This window comes from Sus scrofa, chromosome 17 (genome assembly GCF_054392235.1).
Source record: "Sus scrofa isolate SSC_HxYL_T2T_F1_AM1 chromosome 17, Sscrofa_HxYL_maternal_Yorkshire_Landrace_v2.0, whole genome shotgun sequence".
NCBI lineage: Eukaryota > Metazoa > Chordata > Mammalia > Artiodactyla > Suidae > Sus > Sus scrofa.
Window position 1 is genome coordinate 24976893 of NC_139399.1, and position 20703 is coordinate 24997595.

General features: G+C 40.2%; 2 protein-coding genes across 6 annotated transcripts in view; one reads left to right on the top strand and one right to left on the bottom strand.

Moving 5' to 3' along the window:
• Positions 1-20703, top strand: part of PLCB1 (phospholipase C beta 1) — a 746923-nt gene that overhangs the window by 661240 nt on the left and 64980 nt on the right. For 2 of the 4 annotated variants that reach the window (XM_021077401.2, XM_085003046.1), the window contains one exon: positions 8118-8235. The exons of the other annotated variants lie outside the window; for them this stretch is intronic. In XM_021077401.2, coding sequence (XP_020933060.1) covers positions 8118-8216 — 99 coding nt within the window. In that variant the 3' untranslated portion in view covers positions 8217-8235. The remainder of the gene's footprint in view (positions 1-8117; positions 8236-20703) is intronic. 4 annotated transcript variants of the gene reach the window in all.
• Positions 1-20703, bottom strand: part of LOC146395186 (uncharacterized) — a 255009-nt gene that overhangs the window by 54760 nt on the left and 179546 nt on the right. For both annotated transcript variants that reach the window (XM_085003048.1, XM_085003047.1), the window contains exons 3-5: positions 17695-17838; positions 15209-15324; positions 5195-5277 (exon numbers count right to left, since the gene is read on the bottom strand). In XM_085003048.1, coding sequence (XP_084859174.1) covers positions 5264-5277; positions 15209-15324; positions 17695-17838 — 274 coding nt within the window. In that variant the 3' untranslated portion in view covers positions 5195-5263. The remainder of the gene's footprint in view (positions 1-5194; positions 5278-15208; positions 15325-17694; positions 17839-20703) is intronic.

Sequence of the window (20703 nt, forward strand, 5' to 3'; positions counted from 1 at the left end):
AAGGAATTGAGGTGACACTGTAGTAGTAATATTAAAAATAGTTGCAGTGCTCTTGTGAAGAGGAAAGCATGCTAGACTTTGCCAAAATTTGCCTAGGGGAATGGAGTTCCTCTTTCAAGTATTTTATGGGTGGGATAAGGAATATTTAACTAAAAACCAAGAAAGTCTTATCTTTCACTTCCAGCAAAAGCATATACTACACGGCACCATATTTCTTTCCATTCATCAGTTTCTTTCCCTTACTGTAGATTATGATCACTTACTTCCTCTTTATCTACTTGTTCTAACTAATATGATAATGTGTTTTGTGTTTCTAACCTCCTCTGGAAAAAGGAAGAAGCTCTTTTCACATTCTTGTTTTCTTCTAGTGTCGTTATTTGGAATTCTGAGCCCCTATCAGAGTCTGTGGTTTTCCAAGCATTTGGTAACTAAACTACTCCTTTAAAAAAATGAACAAACGAGGAGCTCCCTTCATGGCTCAGCAGTTAACAAGCCCAACTAGTACCCATGAGGACAAGGGTTCAATCCCTGGCCTCGCTCGGTGGATTAAGGATCAGGTGTTGTAGCAAGCTGTGGTGTAGGTTGCAGATGCAGCTCGATCCTGTGTTGCTGTGGCTGTGGCTGTGGCTGGAAGCTACAGCTCCAATTTGACCCCTAGCCTGGGAACTTCCATATACCTAGAAACTTCCATATGCTGCAATACAGCCCTAAAAAGACACACACACACACACAAAAGTGAACAAACAAGTATAAAAAACATTTTTTAAGCAAAAAAATGTGAAAATCCAATTGCTGAAAGACAACAGTTATTTATTTATATATATATTTTTTTGGTCTTTTTAGGGCCCCACCTTCAGTATATGGAAGTTCCAGGCTAGGGGTCAAATTGGAGCTGCAGCTGCTGTCCTGTGCCACAGTTACAGCAACTCAGGATCCAAGCTGTTTCTTCAACCTACACTGCAGCTCATGGCAACACTGGATCCATAACCCACTGATCGAGGCCAGGGATCTAACCCACATCCTCATGGATACTAGTCAGGTTCCTTGCCTCTGAGCCACGACTGGAACTCCAAGACAACAGTTCTTCAGTGGCAAGGAGTTCTTGCTAGATTTAGAGCAAGTCAACAGACTGTAGTTTTTTACTCAACCATGTACTTATATAATCTGGAAGGATCAACACAAGTTTCCAGCATTTTTATCATCATGCAACAGAACAATGTGCCTCAATCAAAACTAGATTAAAAATCCATTTCATTTCCACACATGGACCAAGAATTTCCATCCTGCTAGCCTGTATTGGACCAAATTTGGCCAGCACCTACAATGTGAAAGTTTATTTTAGAATATTCCTCTTTGTGACATGTGCCAGAGTTTTTGCATGTGAAGAGTCCACTCTCTCATTCAAAAAGAGATACAATTATTCTATTCCTTTTGTATGAAATTTTTGAAAGAGTTGAGGAAATTGGAAGTAGGGGATCCCTGGAGGCAACTTATGCAATTGATAAATATTTGGGTCTTCAATTTAACATGAAATTACATTGTGCACCCTTGTACCTGAATCCCACTGAAATTTATTAAGTTCTTAAAAGAGAAATCTCAGCTCCTTTACAGTAGAGTTCTAAATGCAAGAAATGTTCAGCTGCATGTTTCTTAGCAGTAAAATATTTAATTCAGTCCCCAAATGTACGCTGTTTTCAGCTTTGTTCAAAGCTTTTTGTGAAATCCATAGCTTCAGAGGTCTTAAGATGAATGCAATAAACCCTAACCAGTCTTTCAACTCAGTGACATAATTGGTTTCTTTGGGATTTCCATACCTGGGTCTGCCAAAGCCAACAGGAAAGATTTTATGTGTATAAACAGTGTTAGACACAACTCAGAGACCCAACTGCCAGTGCAGAGAAACCACATCTTTTGTGATTGTGCTTGACTCTGAATTGATTCCTTATAAAAAGGAATCCTTTCTCACAAACACTTCAAAGAGATTTATTTTAACATGTTGAAACATCATTAATCAGGAGTCACCCTGAATCTGCTGTGGTTATTCCAACATATATTGATCACTTTGTAGCTACTGGCTCTTATTACAAGAAGAATCATCTTTTGAGGGGACTTTTTAATGAACCGTCTCCATAACCTCATAAAACAGTCGATAAATGTGTAATTTACTTTTTCTCTGACACTTAATTTGTCTTTGATGCTTCTTAGAACACAGGTTTTCTGCTTTAATTTAGCTCATCAGCAAGAGAGAATTCCAGGAAGCTTTAGGGCATTTTAATTTATACTCAAAGAACATTTCATCATGTAGCTACTGGCTTGTTTTTTTTCCTCCACCAGGGGAATATAGACAGATTTTCCTCATTTCCCCTCTGACATCTTTGTAACACAGCATGACTCATCCCTCTGGGTGAAGTTAGTCTTGTAGAACTTACCCCCAGGGCCCTGAGACAGAACTCTAAATGCAACTATTTAAGTCCTTCCTTCCCAGGATTCAGGGAGAAAGAGACTAACATGGGGATTTAAAGTAAATGCTTCTTACATGATTCATTTGTGTCTCCTCTAATCCTCTGCTATGTGATTGGTAAATATGCACTCTCCCTGCCAGCATCCACTGGACTTTCTGGTAAAAGCCAGATTAAAGAGTGCAAGCTGGCTGGTTACTTTGTTTTTACTCTTTGTCAAGTCTTAGATGACCCACCCAGTGACTATTTTTTGTTTTTTGTGTGTGTGGAAGAAATCTCCTTTTCATTTCTATGTGAAGCATTACCTTTTTAAAATATATATATATATATATATATATATATCATTATTATTTTCTTGAAAGTAAAATTTACTCTCCTTCAGGCAATCTTCAAACATTAAAACAGTTTTACCTCCATTTTTCTCTTTATTTTTGAAAGATATTTTAATTCTATATATTTCTAAAGCCATAAGACATTATGGCAGTGTTCATTTAGATTTATCTTCAGAAGTCACAAGCTTCTTAACTGAATATTCTTTCTTGTGCCTTAGATTGTCCATTTGGAGCATTATCTTCTACATCTCTTAGAAGTTCCTTTTATACAATCTACTGGTGGTAAAAATCTTTGGGGTTTTTTGCTTGTTTTCATTTCTGTTTGAAAATGTATTTATTTTACCTGTATTCTGCATTGATATTCTCACTGGGTATAGAATTTTAGGTTGGCAGTTATTTTTTTTATCACATTGAAAAGAAGATAGCACTGTCCTCTGGCTTCTCTTACTATTGAGACTTTTAACTGTGAGTCTTAGTGTAATTCTTTTGGTGATAATTGTATTTTTCTTCCTTTTCTTGCATTTAGAATTTTTCTTACGTTTTATGCAATTTTTATAATATATCTAAATATGCATTTGAGATGCATGGATGGCTAGATGGATAGCTTTCACTAGTCTTTAAAAACTCAGCTATCATGTCTGAAAGTGGATTCTATCAAAACTTCCTTCCTTCACATTATTTATATGCAAACTATAATGAACCTTCTTATTCCATCTCCTCTTTTAACTTTTTCTAGTATAATCTATGCTACCCTGTGGACAATTTTTTTTTCTGAATCTTTTTCTAATTCACTGATTCTTTGTCCTGCTATTCTACTCATCCACTAAGCTAACTATAGCTTTTGTGTTTCATTTAATCCTAGGAGTTCTCCTTGCTTTATTTATTGGGTTAATTTTCAAATCTACCATTTGTATGTTTGGCTTATTGTTGGGAAAGTTTCCTGTGAGATTCCTCATTTCTAGGCAGCCACAGGCTTTGAATTTTGACCTCATCCTAGAAGCATATCAAAAGATAAATTCAGAATTTTCATCATTAGCAAAACTCCTCTGGACAAAAGCAGTTTCCCTGCTTATTACCTGTCTGGGTTTGATGTTCCTTGGAGTTTGGGCCTGATCATTCTTTAAACTTTTATGATTCTTAGTTTTTTTAAAGAGCATAATTTTACTACCCAATTCAGCTTTTTTTTCTAGTTATTTCCAGTGAGAATAATGGTCCAAATAACCTAAGCAACCAGTACCAGAAATAGAAAGTTCTCACATAGTGTTTCTAAAATGTTTCCTTTAGCATCACTTTGGATATCATTTGAACATCTGTATCAGTTGGGGTTCAGCTAGAGAAGCAGAATCCATAGGAGATTATATGTGTGTTACAGGGAATTGGCTTGTGTAGTTGTAGGGACTGGTTATGCAATCTCTCTGTAAGCCAGGCAGTCTGGATGGGGGGACTTGGCAACTAGGATAATCTTCAGAAGCTGAAGTTCTGTCACAGAGCTGAATACACACACATAGGCACATACACTTGGCCCAGGAGTTAGAACAACTAAAGGAAGACCCAGAGGTCCCATTGTGGTGCAGCAGAAATGAATCTGACTAGGAACCATGAGGTTGCAGGTTCAATCCCTGGCCTCACTCAGTGGGTTAAGGATCCAGCATTGCCGTGAGCTGTGGTGTAGGTCGCAGACACATCTCGGATCTGGCATTGCTGTGGCTGTGATGTAGGCCAGCATCTGTAGCTCCGATTAGACCTCTAGCCTGGGAACCTCCATATGCCACAGGTGCAGCCCCAAAAAGACAAAAAAAAAAAAAAAAAAAAAAAAAGGAAGACCCAAATAGAAGAGAAAGCGATCACAGGCCCAGTTGCTGCCTGACCCCAACAAGATGGCTCAACAGATCAGCAACAATGCCCATGTGTTACAAAGTGGCTGCTGCCTCCCTGATCAATCCTCCACCTCTTGGGAGACTCTTCCTTGTAATCCACCCTAACTGGGAAATACAGAAAGGGAACTCTGGCACATGTCCAGCTTAGCCAAGTTGGCATAGTAAAAAGCCATCACACTGTTATTTTTTATTATTTATTTATTATCTTTTTGTCTTTTTAGGGCCACAACCATTTGCATATGGAGGTTCCCAGGCTAGGGGTATAGCTACACTACAGCCACAGCAACACTAGATCTAAGCTACATCTATGACATACACCACAGCTCACAGCAATGCCATATCCTTAACCCACTGAATGAGGCCAGGAACCAAACCTGCATCCTTGTGGATACTAGTCAGGTTTGTTACCACTGAGCCATGACGGGAACTCTACTATTTTTAAATCTGTGATTTTCCTATCCAAAAAAAAACCCCTTTTCTTTACAATTAGATTATATGATTACAGTGATCCAACATGGAAACAAACCTCTAGAGCTGAGAGGAGGCTGCTTCTTAGGTCTATAGGGCATTCCCTGGGCTTCTTTGTGGATTTCTATTATCCGTTGACCCCTGCAAGAAAACTGAGTTTGAGATTTAAACAGCATTGGCACTGAGATTCACGTGGACACTAGCAATCCCTCTCCCTTTTCTCCACCCCGTTAACTTTCTTTCCCTTTCCTTTGTCCTTATTTTACTATGGGAATATGGTGACTGGTGTATTGGATGGAGGGGAGGGGATCCAAAGAGAATACTCACCACCTGCTAGAGTAGACAATGTGTGTGTTAATGGAGTTGAGTCTTCCCAGCTAGCACCAAGTTTAGCATCAGGAATAGAATGATGTGGACATCAATCCCACGAATTTCATCTGCCCAGCTACCATAAACTACCATAAACTGGAAGTTCACAACCATGAATGGCCCACAAAACCTTTTGGATTTACTTCTATTTCTACTCTGTATGCCTCTCATCATGCACAATTTGTATGAATTAGATGTTTTGTTCCAAATGTATCTCTAGTTTGTTTTTAAAGCTCTGCTTTGCTATAATAAGCATAATAAAAATAGTCAAACACATACACCATAAAAACTTTTTAAGCAAAAAAAAAATGGAAGCAATTAATCAATCTCAGCAAACTGCTGTCTGATTTTACTATGATCTTCAACATTTTAAGGGAAAGAATGCCAAACTCAAACCGAGAGAAATATTTGCATGTAGTATATCCAAAAAGGCAATGTGCTTGTGCTTTGAAATATTTGATGAAGCAGTATGTGGAGACTAGAGAAAAGGGCAGTGCAAAAGGGCATATCCTGGGAGTTCCCTGGTGGCCTAGAGGTTAAGGATCTGGCATTGTGACTGCTGTGGCAAAGGTCACTACTGTGGCTCGGGTTTGATCCCTGGCCAGAGAACTTCAACATGCTGTGGCTGTGGCCAAAAAGAAAAAGGGCATATGCTGAAGAAATTTCATTTCAAGACAGGAGAGCAGTTTCTTAGAGCAAGAGTCATTGCTCTATTTTCCATGTATTATGCCTAAAGCCAAATTAATGTAACAAATCTTCCACTTAGAGTCCTACCTATATATTTTCTGTCAACAAAAATAAACACAAGCCTCTGCATTTATTATAATCATTTGCTGAGGATAATCTTTGAATTTGACAAGGAAGTCTTTGAATTTGTAGATGAAGCCAAGACTCAAATAATAATTTCATATTTCAACATTTATCAATAGAAGTGGTTTTAACTTTTGCTGATATTTATGATAGAATAGTAAACAGTTTATGTTTCTGATAGTTTGGATGGATTATTTACTGCATACTCTCTGTGGCCATCTCTCTCTCTCTCTCTCTCTCTCTCTCTCTCTCTCACACACACTCACACACACACACACACACACACACACACACAGAAACAATTTTATACACTTGGGGGAAGCTTAGCATGTTTAACCATTTGGGCATCAAAATATATTTTGATTTAGCTAATTATTGCTAGTATATGGGAAAATCATGTCTAAGTTACTAGCCAGCAGCAGGTAATGTTTTCGGTGACATATAGAAAACAGGAAATATGTTGTCTTCTTGCTTTGGTTGAAAGGATTTCACTAGGTTTCAGGAAATAACGTAATGAACTATTTCAATTCTTAAAATGTTTACTGTGTCTTTGTTTTAGATGGAATCAAAACAGCCCTAGGACCTGAAAAATATTATAAAGCAGTTAGAATATCTTTTTAATTGTTAAGATGCCAACTGCAGCTCAAGCTGTCTAGCCAAAACCACTACCATCTCTTCCCTGGATTTCTAAGTAGCCTTAAAGTGTCTTCCTACTTCCATATGTGCCCACTAACAATTGGTTCCAAACATGGCAGCCAGTCATCCTTTGAGAACATAAGTCAGGTCACTCCCCTTTTCAAGAGCCTCCCTGGTTCCCATAGCTCTCAGAATAAAAGTCTACAGCATCTGACATGATCTGACCCCACTTGGCTGCAGTCCCTCTTGGTTTCCTCATGGACCACTGCTTAGGCCATCCTGGGCTCCTTGTTGGGCCCTCGCAAGCCAGGTCAAACCACCTTGGGATATTGCATGGTCTATTTTCTCTGCCCAGAATGTTCATTTCCCAATTGTCTGCTTGAGTAACTCTCTCCTGTCTTTCAAGTCTTTGCTCAAATCTGTATTCTCAGAGGCCTTCTATGACTACTTCATTTAAGTTTAAAACCCCCCTCCTCCACTCTCCCATCCCTGGCATCTCCTCTCCCCTTTATTCTGCTCTACTTTATGGTTTTTACAGCCTTAATAATCTCTCATTTGGTCATTTACTTCTTCCTTAAGTGTGTCTCTCAGTGTTGGTCCCTCCCCATTAGAATGTAAGCTCTATGAGGGCAGGGACTTTGACTCTTTTGCTCACAGATGCGCTTGAGGTCTAGGCATCCAAGAACAATGCCTGGCTCATAGTTGATGCATATTCTTTGAATGAAGGACATGATGAGGGCTAAAAGGAAAAACTAACTTTGTATGTGAAAAGATAGTTCTTTCTTTTTGGGAGAGAAAAGTACAGCCGTTAACTCAGAATCTTTGGGCCATGCTGTTCAACTGCTGTCAGTAACTCAGTGCAATCTTTTCTCAGGTTTCTTGACAGTAGTGGGATTTAGGGGAGAAAAACTCAAAAGTAGCAGTAGCGATCATTATTAACATCCACTTCCTACAAAGGCAGGGAAGAATCAAAGAGAATGCAATTTCCGGTTCCATTGCATTTGTGAGGGGAAGCGTTGAGGTAGGTAAAGGAGGTGGAGGTTTTAAATCTCCATTCTAGAAGGCACTCCAAGAGAGCTCCCAGACAGATAATTTGAAACAACAGGTGACTTAGAAATCAATTTAAGTGTCACAAAAATGACAGCCTCCCTTTTTTTCCCACACAGGGGGACGGTTCCTCCTCATTCTTGTCGGAAACTTGCCATGAGGATCCCTCTGTTTCCCCCAACTTTACTCCCCCCAACCCTCAAGCTCTCAAGTGGTGACCACCGTCCTTCCGGCCAGGTAGGACAGGATGGGAGGGGTCGCTTTTGAGAGAAGGTGGCACATGGCCATCTGGTTTACAGGCATCGTGGACTTGCTTCTTTGTTCCTCGTCCTTTGTTCTTTACACTCCCATCTCTTTCCTGCCCTAGTTCAAGGCCATGCTGGTGGGTGATGGGCCTACCTTCTCGGGTATTTATTTCTTCATCATTGCTCTCTCCCCTTCTAACATAAATTCCATCCTTACGTATTGTCTTATTCTCCTTTCTTCTTTTTGTTTCTCTATTTGCTTAACTGGCTTTCCCTTTTGACCTCAATCTTTCTCTCTTACACTTTTCCACTTTTGAAACATTTAAAAAATTCCTATGTCTCCTAATACTGGTTTCCCACAATCTTATTACCTTAAAATCCAATGGGATTAAATTAATTCTCAGGGGGTCTTCTCGACACAGTCCATTCAATTTACTACACCCCTCCTTCTAAAATGCCAGTAAAAGTCATTGTATTCCTCCTGCACAGTATTTGGAGTAAAGGGGTAGCTCAGTCTTTCCTGATTTTCCAGAATCAAGAGCTCTTGCAAATACCTCACCAGTAGGGATGCTTGGGCCAGGAGCTGCTGGCTAGAGCCAACTGAAGCTTGAAAATAAGTTAAAAAGGACTTTAACTTATTAGAGGAAACACATCATGAAATCTCTTGGATTCCTTTCTTAATAAAGAAAACTGGTTTAAGCCATTCCAATGGGTATGCATTTCAGGAGAAAAGAGACTTTATGGTGATTATAAAGAAAACTCCGGAGTTCCCGTCGTGACCCAGTGGTGAACGAATCTGACTAGGAACCATGAGGTTGCAGGTTCAATCCCTGGCCTTGCTCAGTGGGTTAATGATCCGGCATTGCTGTGAGCTGCAGACGCGGCTCAGATCCCGAGTTGCTGTGGTTGTGGTGTAGGCCAGTGGCTACAGCTCCGATTTGACCCCTAGCCTGGGAACCTCCATATGCCTTGGGAGTGGCCCAAGAAATTTCAAAAAGACAAAAAAAAGAAAAAGAAAACTCCTATTCTGATGTATTGAAAATAAGAGTTCTAGAGGTTTATATGTTTTTGTCTTCAGGCACTGGTTGATCTGTGAAGCAGTACACTTTTGAAACATTGAGGCATTCGTGAAAACAATTTTACTGGGAAAGAGGTGTAAGTTCTTTCTCATTCTCTGTACATCAGTTGCCACAATTATGCTCTTGCTCAGTGATTTTCCTTTTCATTTTGAATGAGTGAATCCTCCAGGAATTACATGGAGATCCTATGCAAATGCAGATTCTGATTCAGGAGCTCTGGGTGGGACCTGAGATCTGTACTGCTGACCAGCCTGTGTTGCCAGCCTGTGTTGCCGCATCTCCAAGGATCACATTTGACTTAGCAGGGATCTAGTACATTCCTTCTTCCTGGCTGGAGCACATAGAAAGAAAGGCTTTAGGCTGCCTTTGGATCTAATCAAAAGTCTGACCCTTTGATATCTTTTTTATGTTGTCCTATTGATTGTGACACTAGAAAGAGTAGGGCAGACAATGCCATTTGAGAGCTACAGCCTGGCTGTCAATTCTGTCCATGTCCTCCCAGCATTGATGACCTTGTCCCTGTGGTGACCTTGTGCTGCAGCCACATCCAAAGGTGGGGCAGGGGAGGGGCGAGTACTATTGACCCCCCCCCCCCCCACAGCAAGACATCAGTGAGACCTTGAGGATGTCTTCCTCTTTGGGCTATAAATGTTTAGGCTACCTTTTAAGTCATCGATTATAAGCATCAGCAGATTGTTCGTTGTTGCACTTGCTGTTTCCATGCTGGTATTTTTGAGAGCTATTGTGAAACATTTAATACTCCAGGTAGAGTATTGAATTTTCTCAGAGGAAGTAAATGACAGCAGAGACACATGACTTGGGTTGTTTCTTTCACAAAAAATGCAATAGAGATATAAAGGTTACGTTTTGTCCCTGTGCTCTCTCAGTCTTGGGATGGCTGTTTCACAACCTTGAGTTCCCTTCAGAATGTCAACTGAGCCTCCTGCTTAGCAAAAATAATGACTTTCAAAAGACAGATATCCCCACAATACTAGGACATTAAAAAAATCTTTAATCACAGAGTTTGGCCCCTTCAGCTTCTCACATATAAAAGACAACATAAAAATGAACCAATTTCACACTTTCCATGGAAAAATAGGTCTCGTTGCTAAAACAGAAAAAAATAATGATCACACTCTTTTGTGTTTTTTTGAAAAAGAACAAAAAGTTCTTCTTTTATAACAGTATGTGGAAAGTACATTGTGTACCAAGTTTAAAATTTCCCCAAATGTTCCTTCCTCACCTTAAACATCTCCATTGATAGACTAAAGCTGAAAACATGGTAAATGAATAAAAAGTAACTACCTAAAGCTGTCATACATTGGCCAGGAAAAAATGGATTTTTTCCTATAAAATGGATTCCAAGACTACTCATCACATAAATACTTGAAATTTCACAGCTTTAAATGTGTCAGTGCAGACCTTCAGGTGAAAAATATATTCCTTATCATCAGCTAGAGATTAATAGGTAAAGCGGGACAAGTTAGTCATACTTTTAACTCTGGTAACTTCTATTTTTTCATAAATAAAAATTCCTGTAGAGCAAGCCTTAAAAAAAAAAAAAAAAAAAAAAGGATGTTTGTTCGTAGTGTGTATGTATGAACCAATAAAATGCTGTAAAATGACTGATTTAAAAAATAGTAATAAAAACAAAAATAAATAATATAATAAAAAATGAGCAATCTCTCAAAATGAAATAGCATTGGAAAACTATACATTTATACCAAGTATTTATTAAGTGCTTGCTTTATCCTGAGCTATGCCAATTTCTATAGGGAGTACAAATGCACAGAAACCACAGTTCCTTCATGTTTAAAAAAAATAAAAAGCAGGCCTTCCTGTCATGGCTCAGCGGAAATGAATCTGACTAGCATCCATGAGGACGAAGGTCCAATCCCTAGCCTCACTCAGTGGGTTAAGGATCCAGTGTTGCCGTGAGCTGTGTACGTTGCAGACAAGGCTCAGATCCCAAGTTGCTGTGGCTGAGGTGTAGGCCAGCAGCTTTTGCTCCGATTCAACCTCTAGCCTGGGAACCTCCATATGCTGCAGGTGTGCCCCTAAAAAATTAATAATTAAAAAATAAAGAGTAATCCAAGACCATCGAAAAACATTACAGAGGTTTTTTCCGGATACTTAAGTAATAAAAAAACAAGAACAACTAGGCTTCATTGAGCACTTACTATGTTGCCAAGCACCTTCAAAGCACATCACATGTGTTATCTTCTTATACTTGCCATGTGGCATTGAAGAAATTAAAGCTTGAAAAGGTTAATGAACTTGGCTAATGTCATATAAGAAGTGCCCAACCTTGTTTTTTGTCCTTCAGCTTCCTTGGTGAACATCTGAAGCCATGATTTTGTGATCTAGGTGTCAGGAGTGTGATGTCACTTTGTCACATTTCATATAATACAAATGTGAGAAAAGTAGTGAGTAATTATTATCTATATTGCAAACATGAGCAAGTAATAAGGGTATGCTGTCTGCCTTGGTACATGCATCTGTAAGATGGAGGGACTCAGACTCTCTGTGGGAGGCAACAGATCCCTAAGTGGTTGGAAGGGACAGAATCCATCACATGTAACAAAGTGTGTTTCATTTGCTGGTGGCACACCCCTGCCTCCACAAGAGCACAACCAAATCTTGCCAGGGTTTTAACCTCAAACTGGTCACAACACAGGAGAATTAAACATCATAGGCAGGATGTTCAAGTTTCACAAAATCACAGGTATATAACAAATGTCTTAGAGAACATCTCCCAGGACTAGATGTTAGAAAACTTCTAGCCTTGTGAAAACAGACCTTAACTGCATAAAGCCTGTCCTTGAGAGGGAGGCAGCTATTTTCTGATTACATCACATCCAGCAAGAAAGCACTACCAAGCAGGGTGGGGAGACTCTGAGACATAGCAGAACCACATGAGTGGTTCAAAGGATTTGACACAAACTACTCCATCCATAGCCACTGAACACTCACACACATGCACCCCCTTTAAAGCATCAGGATTGAGGGCAGACACCTTCACCTCCCCCAAACCTTGACTTACCTCCTCCCTCCCTTCATCTCCACTCACAGGCCACACAGCTCACATGTGTTGATGCTGAGGTTACCCAGAGACCCCACGGGTTTGCCTCCTTTGAGATCTCCTTTCCTCTCTTCTCTCCACACTCCCTCTTAAATTCTTCTCTTTCCCTAGCTCTAGAACCGCACCCTAACACATACTTCCCCACTTGAAAAGTTGTGAACTGGACTGTGAGAAAGAAGTTGGCATCCACCCCAGGCTCTGGCCATGGTCTGTTTGTTAGGGAATTGTTTTTATGGATTTCATTTTTTCATTCAAATAATATTTGCTCATCCCTCGTATTTATCCCTGAGGTTACCAGGAAAGCCAAAGGAATGTCTTGGAAGAGCAATATCTCCTTTTAGATTGTAATTAAGTCTCATTTAAAACACAGGAAGGACATCTCCAGAGTATGTGACAGGTAACACTCTTCTCCTTTTGCTCTGGAGTTAGAGCGAGAGAACAGCCTTGGGCTAAATTTTGAAATATTTAAGCAAGAAACAAAAACAAGTTTCTGGGAGGTAGAATATCTAAATACCTAAAACAATGCCCAAGGATTATTTAGTGTCCTTTTTAAAATTACAGTTAACTTACAATGTCTTGCCAATTTCTGCTGTATGGTAAAGTGACCCAGTCATACATATATATACATTCTTGTTTTATATACGTTATTTTCCATCACAGTCTATCCCAGAAGATTGGATATAGCTCCCTGTGCTATGCAATAGGACCTTATGGCCTATCCATTCTTTTTTTTTTTTTCTATTAGAGTATACTGATTTACAGTACTGTGCCAATTTCTGTTGTACAGAAAAGTGACCCAGTCATACATACATACATACATGTTTATCCACTCTAAATGTAATAGTTTGCATCTACTAACCTCAAACTCCCAGTCCCTCCCAGTCCCTCCCCTCTCCCCCCTTCAGTGTCTCTTTGAAGATCTTTAAATGTGCCAACGAAGAGGCTGTCTGCAAGCAGAGAGTTGTGTACCAACTGGTTGACCTTTTTATGTTCTCCTTCAGTGCATGAAGAATACGGTTAATTAAACTCAGAAGTTTGCCACTAAAATAATAGGTATGAGATCCAGAGAATTCAAGGTGTTAGAGGACTCATTAAATAGGGTTGCATAAATATCATGCTGAAAGATTTAATGAGTCCATAGGGTCAGTTATAGAACAATGGAGCACAGATGACCTAGAAAAAATAAATTAAAATCGATTGTGCTTCTGAATTAACAGCTATAGATTGCTATATGAACACCTGAGAGAGAAATTCTATGATTATATCTTAAGGCTGCATAGTGGTGTTCTCATCCTAGGGGAAATGAAAATTGCTGTTTTCATTTACTTGTCCCCTAATACAAATACACTTTTATATGTGTGTTCATTTCCGTGGTCTCTAGGAACCATGAATGCTTAAGTAGCTACAAGTAGGTAAATAGTGTTAATTTTTTTTCTTTTATTTGTTTAACTAATATGTATTGAATGCTGCTGCATAGCAGGCACTAGGCTATGTGTTGGGAAAATAATGCAAAAAGATGCAGTCTCTCCCCCCCAATTATTTACAGGCTAGGGTAGTCCAGTCCAATGGAACTTTCTGAAGTGATGGAAATGTTCCACCTCCGAGAGTCCAATGCAGTCGCCACTAGCCACAGGTGGTTGTTTATGTATTTGAAATGTAATTAGTGCAACTAAGGAACTGAATATTTAAATTTTATTTAAATTTAAATGTGAATAGCCACATGCTATTAGTGGCTAATTCATGGGCAGCACAGGAAGGTGACATGCTAAAACTGAATTTCTTGTTTTTCTGATTTTTTAAAGTATATAGCTGATTTACAATTTTCTGTCCATTTCTGCTATACAGCAAAGTGACCCAGTCATAGATATTTATACATTCTTTTGTTTTTGCTTTTTTAGGGCCATGCCCATAGCATATGGAAGTTCCCAGGCTAGGGGTCAAATCAGAGCTGTTGCTACCAGCATACACCACAGCCACAGCAACACCAGGATGCATGCTGTGTCTGTGACCTACACCACAGTTCAAGGCAATGCCGACTCCTTAACCCACTGAGTGAGATCAGGGATCGAACCTGCATCCTCATGGGTACTAGTCAGGTTCATTAACCACTGGGCCACAACAGTTAACTCTATATACATTCTTTTTCTCATATTATCTTCTATCATGTTCTATCACAAGTGATTGGATATAGTTCCCTGTTCTGTACAGTAGGTCCTCATTGCTTATCCATTCTAAGTGTAATAGTTTTCATCTACTAAAGCCAAATCCCAGTCCATCCTACTCCCTCTCCCTCCCCCTTGGCAACCACAGGTCTGTTTTCCATGTCCATGAGTCTGTTTCTGTTCTATAGACAGGTTCATCTGTGTCATACTTTAGATTCCACATACAAGTGATATCATATGGCATTTGTCTTTCCCTTTCTGACTTACTTCACTTAGTATGAGAATGTCTAGTTGCATAAATCTGAATTTCTAATAGGTAATCTGCCTTTCTACAAAAGATTTGTGTTGGGAAAAAGCCCTACGATCATTGGCATAACAGAGCTGTTTTCATGGGAGGAAGTGCTGATTCTACTTGGAGAAATCAAGGAAAACTTCCTAGAACTGGTAACCCTTGACCTGTAGGATGAAATAGAAGTTCTTTTTTCTGACAACCTATGACAACGCCTGAGGTGTAAGAATCATGTTACTGCTGTGGAATTGCATGTAATTTTGTAATTCACATGCTGTATTAGTTATCTTGTGCTGCCATCACAAAATATCTCCAACAAGGTGGTCTTCAACAACAGAAAATTGTTTTCTCACGGTTCTGCAGTCTCAAGTCCAAGATCAAGTGCCAGCAGGGTTGCTGTCTGCGAGGCCTCTCACCCGTGCAGATGCTGCCTCCTGGCTGTGTCCTTACTTGACTTTTGACCTGCATTCTTGCACAGAGGGGGGAGGGAGAGAGTGAGGGAGAGAAAGAGTGACCTCTGCTTTCTCTTCCTCTTCTTAGAAGTACACCAGTTCTGTCAGATTAGGGCCCCACCCTTATGACCTCATTTAACCTTTGTTACTTCCTTAAAGACTCATCTCCACAGTCACTTTGGGGTGTCAACTTGTGAATTTTGAGGGGACACAATTCAGTTCATAAAACATGTCATTCAATAAACAAATATCTTTTTCTCTATTTTTTTTTTCTGAGAAAAGGAGATCTATGCCCCACGCTCAGCTCATACAGATTTATGGAAAATGATCACCTACTGATCTAACATCTGATGATTTTTTATCCATTTTTATTTGCCTATTAACAGATAACACAGAAAATGAACAAGTAAAAAAAAAATCTAAAACAAAGCGTCCATCTCTCAGAACCCAAATGTAATTAAATATTGCTTAAGCAAATATTAATGTTAATTTCCCTCTCTTCCCTAAGGACAAACAATTGGTGATGGAGCTGGTCAGACTAGCTCACAGGGAACTCATTTTTAAATTTCCCAAGGATTCTGTGGTCTTTTTTTTTTTTTTTTTTTTTTCTTTTGCATTTTAGGGCCATACCTGAGGCATATGGAAGTTCCTAGGCTAGAGGTCAAATGAGAGCTGCAGCTATAGGCCTACATCACAGCCACAGCAATGCAGGATCCAAGCCACATCTGCAACACAGTTCACAGGAACACCAGATACTTAACCCACTGAGTGAGGCCAGGGAATCAAACCTGTGTCCTCATGGATACTAGTTGGGTTTGTTACCACTGAGCCACAACAGGAACTCTCTGTGGTCTGGTTCTTAAACACAGACACTGTTAAAAAGTAAACTATGTAAATTCACAATTAAACAAATTATATTAAAAAAGAAAGGTAACAAATGTCCCAAACTCACCACTGCTAATTAGTAAAGACGTTTCCCTAGTGTCTATGCTCTGGAGGTAAGTGACATCTGTGGAGTCTGCGAGGTCACACAAATGGATTAGTACCACACACGGCTTCCAACTCTGGTCAGCATCATCACTTTGGTAACTCGAAAATGGCTACAGTGGGTATATTCACACCATGGAATTCACAAACATTACAAATCAGGCTCTTTTTTTTCCTCAGACAACCACCTATTAAACATTAACCAGCACACCACTGTACAAACCTTACTTTTTTTTGGAATAGGTTTTTCCCAGGATTATTCAGTTTCTTTTGCAACTTACCATAATAGAAAACATTATTATCCATCATTTGTAAACAAAACTTTCTACTGAAAAATAATTTATTATTTTTTTAAGATCTTTTTTTTTTTTTTCATGTCTCTTCCACCAGAAAGAGTCAGTGTTGCATTGCCGACCTATGAACTTCAGGCCCTACAGATATAAAATATTTGGGGGACAATAGAAAAGTCCCCTGAAACATAAATCTAATACGGACAGTATTTTTCTAATCCATTCAGCAATGTCTTCCACTCAAAAATTGCCTCAGCTCTAACAAAATATCCCTCCCACTGCTAATACTACCCCAGACCCAATGGTAAACTAACACTTGCCTCATTTGTTTTCAAGAGGCCATTTTTTTCTCCATTAACAGTTTTAAGTAACAATAAATGAAATAGAATAGAAACCTGCTGGGGTAAATAGCAGTTTTCAGATGAAGTTTTATTTTCTATAGGAAACATTTCTCTCTAAGGTTGCCCTTTTATTCTAAACAAGAAGTGGCTCAGACTTTGGAAATGAAATGCCATTTGGCACAATTCTCATTCAGTCTTTTATTAAAACTGCAATGAAGTCACAACCAGGGTCTCTCGCCTCTGAGGCCCAGGAGGTGAAAGTGACTTGATGAAGGTCACAGAGCACAGAGCAAAGGAGGGGCCAGTTGTCAGTTCCTGCTCAGGTCTCACTTCAAATTGACACCAGTACTTCTTGCTTTCTGAACAAAGCCGTGTTCTTTTATGATTTCTTTTATCAGCATCTTACATGAGGCTGTTAAGAGGGTGATTATATAAGACATTCAATCAGAAAAAATGAAGTAACTTGGAGTTCCCATCATGGCACAGTGGTTAACGAATCCGACTAGGAACCATGAGGTTGCGGGTTCCATCCCAGGCCTTGTTCAGTGGGTTAAGGATCTGGCGTGGCCGTGAGCTGTGGTGTAGGTTGCAGACCCGGCTTGGATCCCCAGTTGTTGTGGCTCTGGCGTAGGCTGGAGGCGGCTATAGCTCAGATTCGACCCCTAACCTGGGAAGCTCCATATGCGACAGGTGCGGTCCTAAAAAGACAAAAAAAAAAAAAAAAAAGAAGTAACTTGAAGTTTCTATCCTTCCTCTGGGTGTAACTTACTTGCACAGAAATTTGAGAATCATGAGTCTAGCTTGAGTTTCAGCTTCAGATGGATAAAATCCATGGCAGAGAGGGAAAAGAGGATCCCAGGACTTAGTTCCAAATACGTCTTCATTATAAGACGTCTGATGGAGGAGACAAAACCTGAAAGAGACAGAAAAGGTACCACCTGTGAGTTGGGAGGAAAACCTGGGATTTCAGAGAAACTAAGAGGGGAAAAAAAGACATCAGTGTGAAGGGAATGGTCCATAGCGTCTACATGACTGAATGGTACAGAAAGGTATCCTTTGGCTTTAGTGACCAGGAGGTTATTGGTGCCCTGGCTATTACAGAGGGGTCACGGGAAAGATGGGAGTGGAGCGAGACAGGAGTGGGGAGAGCAGGAGGCAAGGGAATAGGGGACAGCTTGTCTCCTACTCTTCCTGAAGCCCAGGCTTGAATGGAAGCAGAAATCTGGCGTGGTCGGAGGGCATGTCGGGAATTAGGGGAAAACCCATTTGAAAAGAGATGAACGAGCCCTTCTAACCTAGGGTCCAGTCTAATTTATCATCAGATTACTAAATATAATGATTGCCAGGGAAAAAGAGGTTTCACCCACTTAGTGGTTGGCAGGATTGTGTTTTCTGCTGATAAATCAATATTCAGCGGAAGAATAGTGTCTTAATACGTGGACAGCATCGACTCTCCAGAACTGTCAAGAGCAGTAAACAGCTTCCCTACACACCGTTTAAACATTAGCTTGGGAGTTCCTGTTGTGGTTCGGTGGGTTAAGAACCCACCTAGCATCCATGAGAATGCAGGCGCAATCCCTGGCCTCAGTCAGTGGGTTAAGGATCCAGCATTGCCACTGGCTGTGGCATAGGTCATATACACAGCTGGGATCCTGCATTGCTGTGGCTGTGGCAAAGACCAGTAAATGCAGCTCCAATTCGATCCCTAGCCTGGGAACTTCCATATGCCACAGGTGGGGCCCTAAAAGAAAAATTAATTAATTTATTTAGTTATATTAAAAATTATGGACATTTAAAAAAAATTTTTAAATAAACATTAGCTTGTTTTCTCTTGCCATTTAGTAGTACATTGACAACAGTGCTTACACAGTATAAGTACTATTATAACAGAACTTACATTGTGATCTTAAGAGCTGGTCCTGAAGGGCACAAAACCTTCATGGCTGGTGCACTAAAGCATCTATAAGATCAAGATATGGCCACATGTCCCATTCTGTAATTAAAATTCACTCTGCCTTGTGTAGCAGTGAAATTATTTTGCACATAACAAGCTGATATATGTTCTTTTCCTTTTAAGCTACCTCCTTCTCTCCCCGCCCCCCACCATCCACTCTCCCCCAGCCCCACTGCCCTGCTCTGACCAATCATGGCTGCAGGAAAGGAAAGGCAAGGCTGGACTCCTTTAGGGAGAAGACCCTCATGAGCAGGGAAGAAATCTTGAAAAAGAGAGATTTCAAGACAGTAAGGGATTTTTCCAAATTCCTTTAGCTTCTTTTAATTCCAGGCCAGATGGGCTAGCATCTTACTGAACACCCACCCAGGGCTCAGGATGTGACTTAGAGGAAGGGGAAAACCTGACTTTTCCAACCCTAGGTACTGTGGGAAAAAACAAAGGAAGAGAGGATAAAGCAGGAAGTGACATTCACAGGGACCTCTCTGACTTCTACTCTCTGGGCAGAAATCTGGAAGGTTCTAGACAGGGCTCATTGCTCCTATATCTTGTGTGCCTTAGAAGGGACAGAAAAGTTCCTGAGTGCCCCAGTGATGGGCAGTGGTGGTGCTGAGTGGGCTGGTGGAAATCCAAGAATAAGAGAAAGGGGGTTCCCTCAGGTCGGTTGACCCATATCGTGGACTCAAGCAGTGGCTACCAGTCAATCACCCCAAATGGCCAGTAGCCAATTAGTCCATGGAGAAATCTAGAACAGCCACTTCACTGCAGAGTCCTGTGGGGATATAAAAGGAAGCATGGTAGGTTTGATCCTGCCACCTTCCCTTCTCCCACTGTGAAGACACAGAGTTCTCTGTAGACTTAGCCATCATCTTGGGGAGCTAAAAATGAGGACATCTTTGAAAAACTGAACTTTCCCCAACAAGACAGATTGATGCAAGAAACTTCTAAGACCTGTTCTATGGGGAGTTGGAATTTTGAAGCAACTCCTAAGGAAATTGTCTATTTCCTCTAATGGATAGGAAGACTAAGACAACTTCCCTCGCTGTCATTGGAAGAGCAGCTGCTACACTTCCAGGAAGAGTGAGTGGGGGAATGACAGCCATTTCACTAGCAGGCAGCTCGAAGACTGTGGTGGGCAGTGCCAGCCATTCAGAGCCCATCGAAAAGGAATGGGTTGCCTGGAAGTTTTCTAACCTGATTGTACATTTTCTGGACACCGTGTCCTCTCCTGACCCATCACCTGCTGCGACAGAGAAATGTTTGTAATGAGATGAATAAGAAACAGTTTTGTGATGATTGGGTCACACGGGAACAAAAGGCACACTGGACGAGGTGGAACCAGCCTCTCCCTGTTTTCTCTTATCATTTACTCGACTAGATTGAACTCTGGTCAAAAGCTTTGGCAAGGTTTTTAGTCAAAGCCTTTAAATTCACATTTTTAGATTTGAGGCAGGGCTCATTGCTTAGAAGAAGAAATGTTTGCTGTGGCATGGCTGAAAATTTTGCCCAGTTCCAGAAAAAAAATTTTTCAATGTCTGTTTCAGAATATTTATTAATTTTTTATTTATGTCTGTTTCAGAATAAATATGTTATTTTAGAGCTTCTGTTAAGAGAAGCTCTGTCATTGTTTTACCAGGATTCTGTTAAAAGAAGCTCTAAAAGAAACTATTCTTAATAGATAAATTCATTGGACTGGATCTTGACAGCTATTTCTTTGGTGTTATTTCAGTGGGTTTATCTTATAGCTGTATCCACAGGTGAATGCATGTCCCTTCAAGAGCATAGAGCCAGGGGAGGTTTCTCTGTGTCCTGCCAGTTTACTCTCTG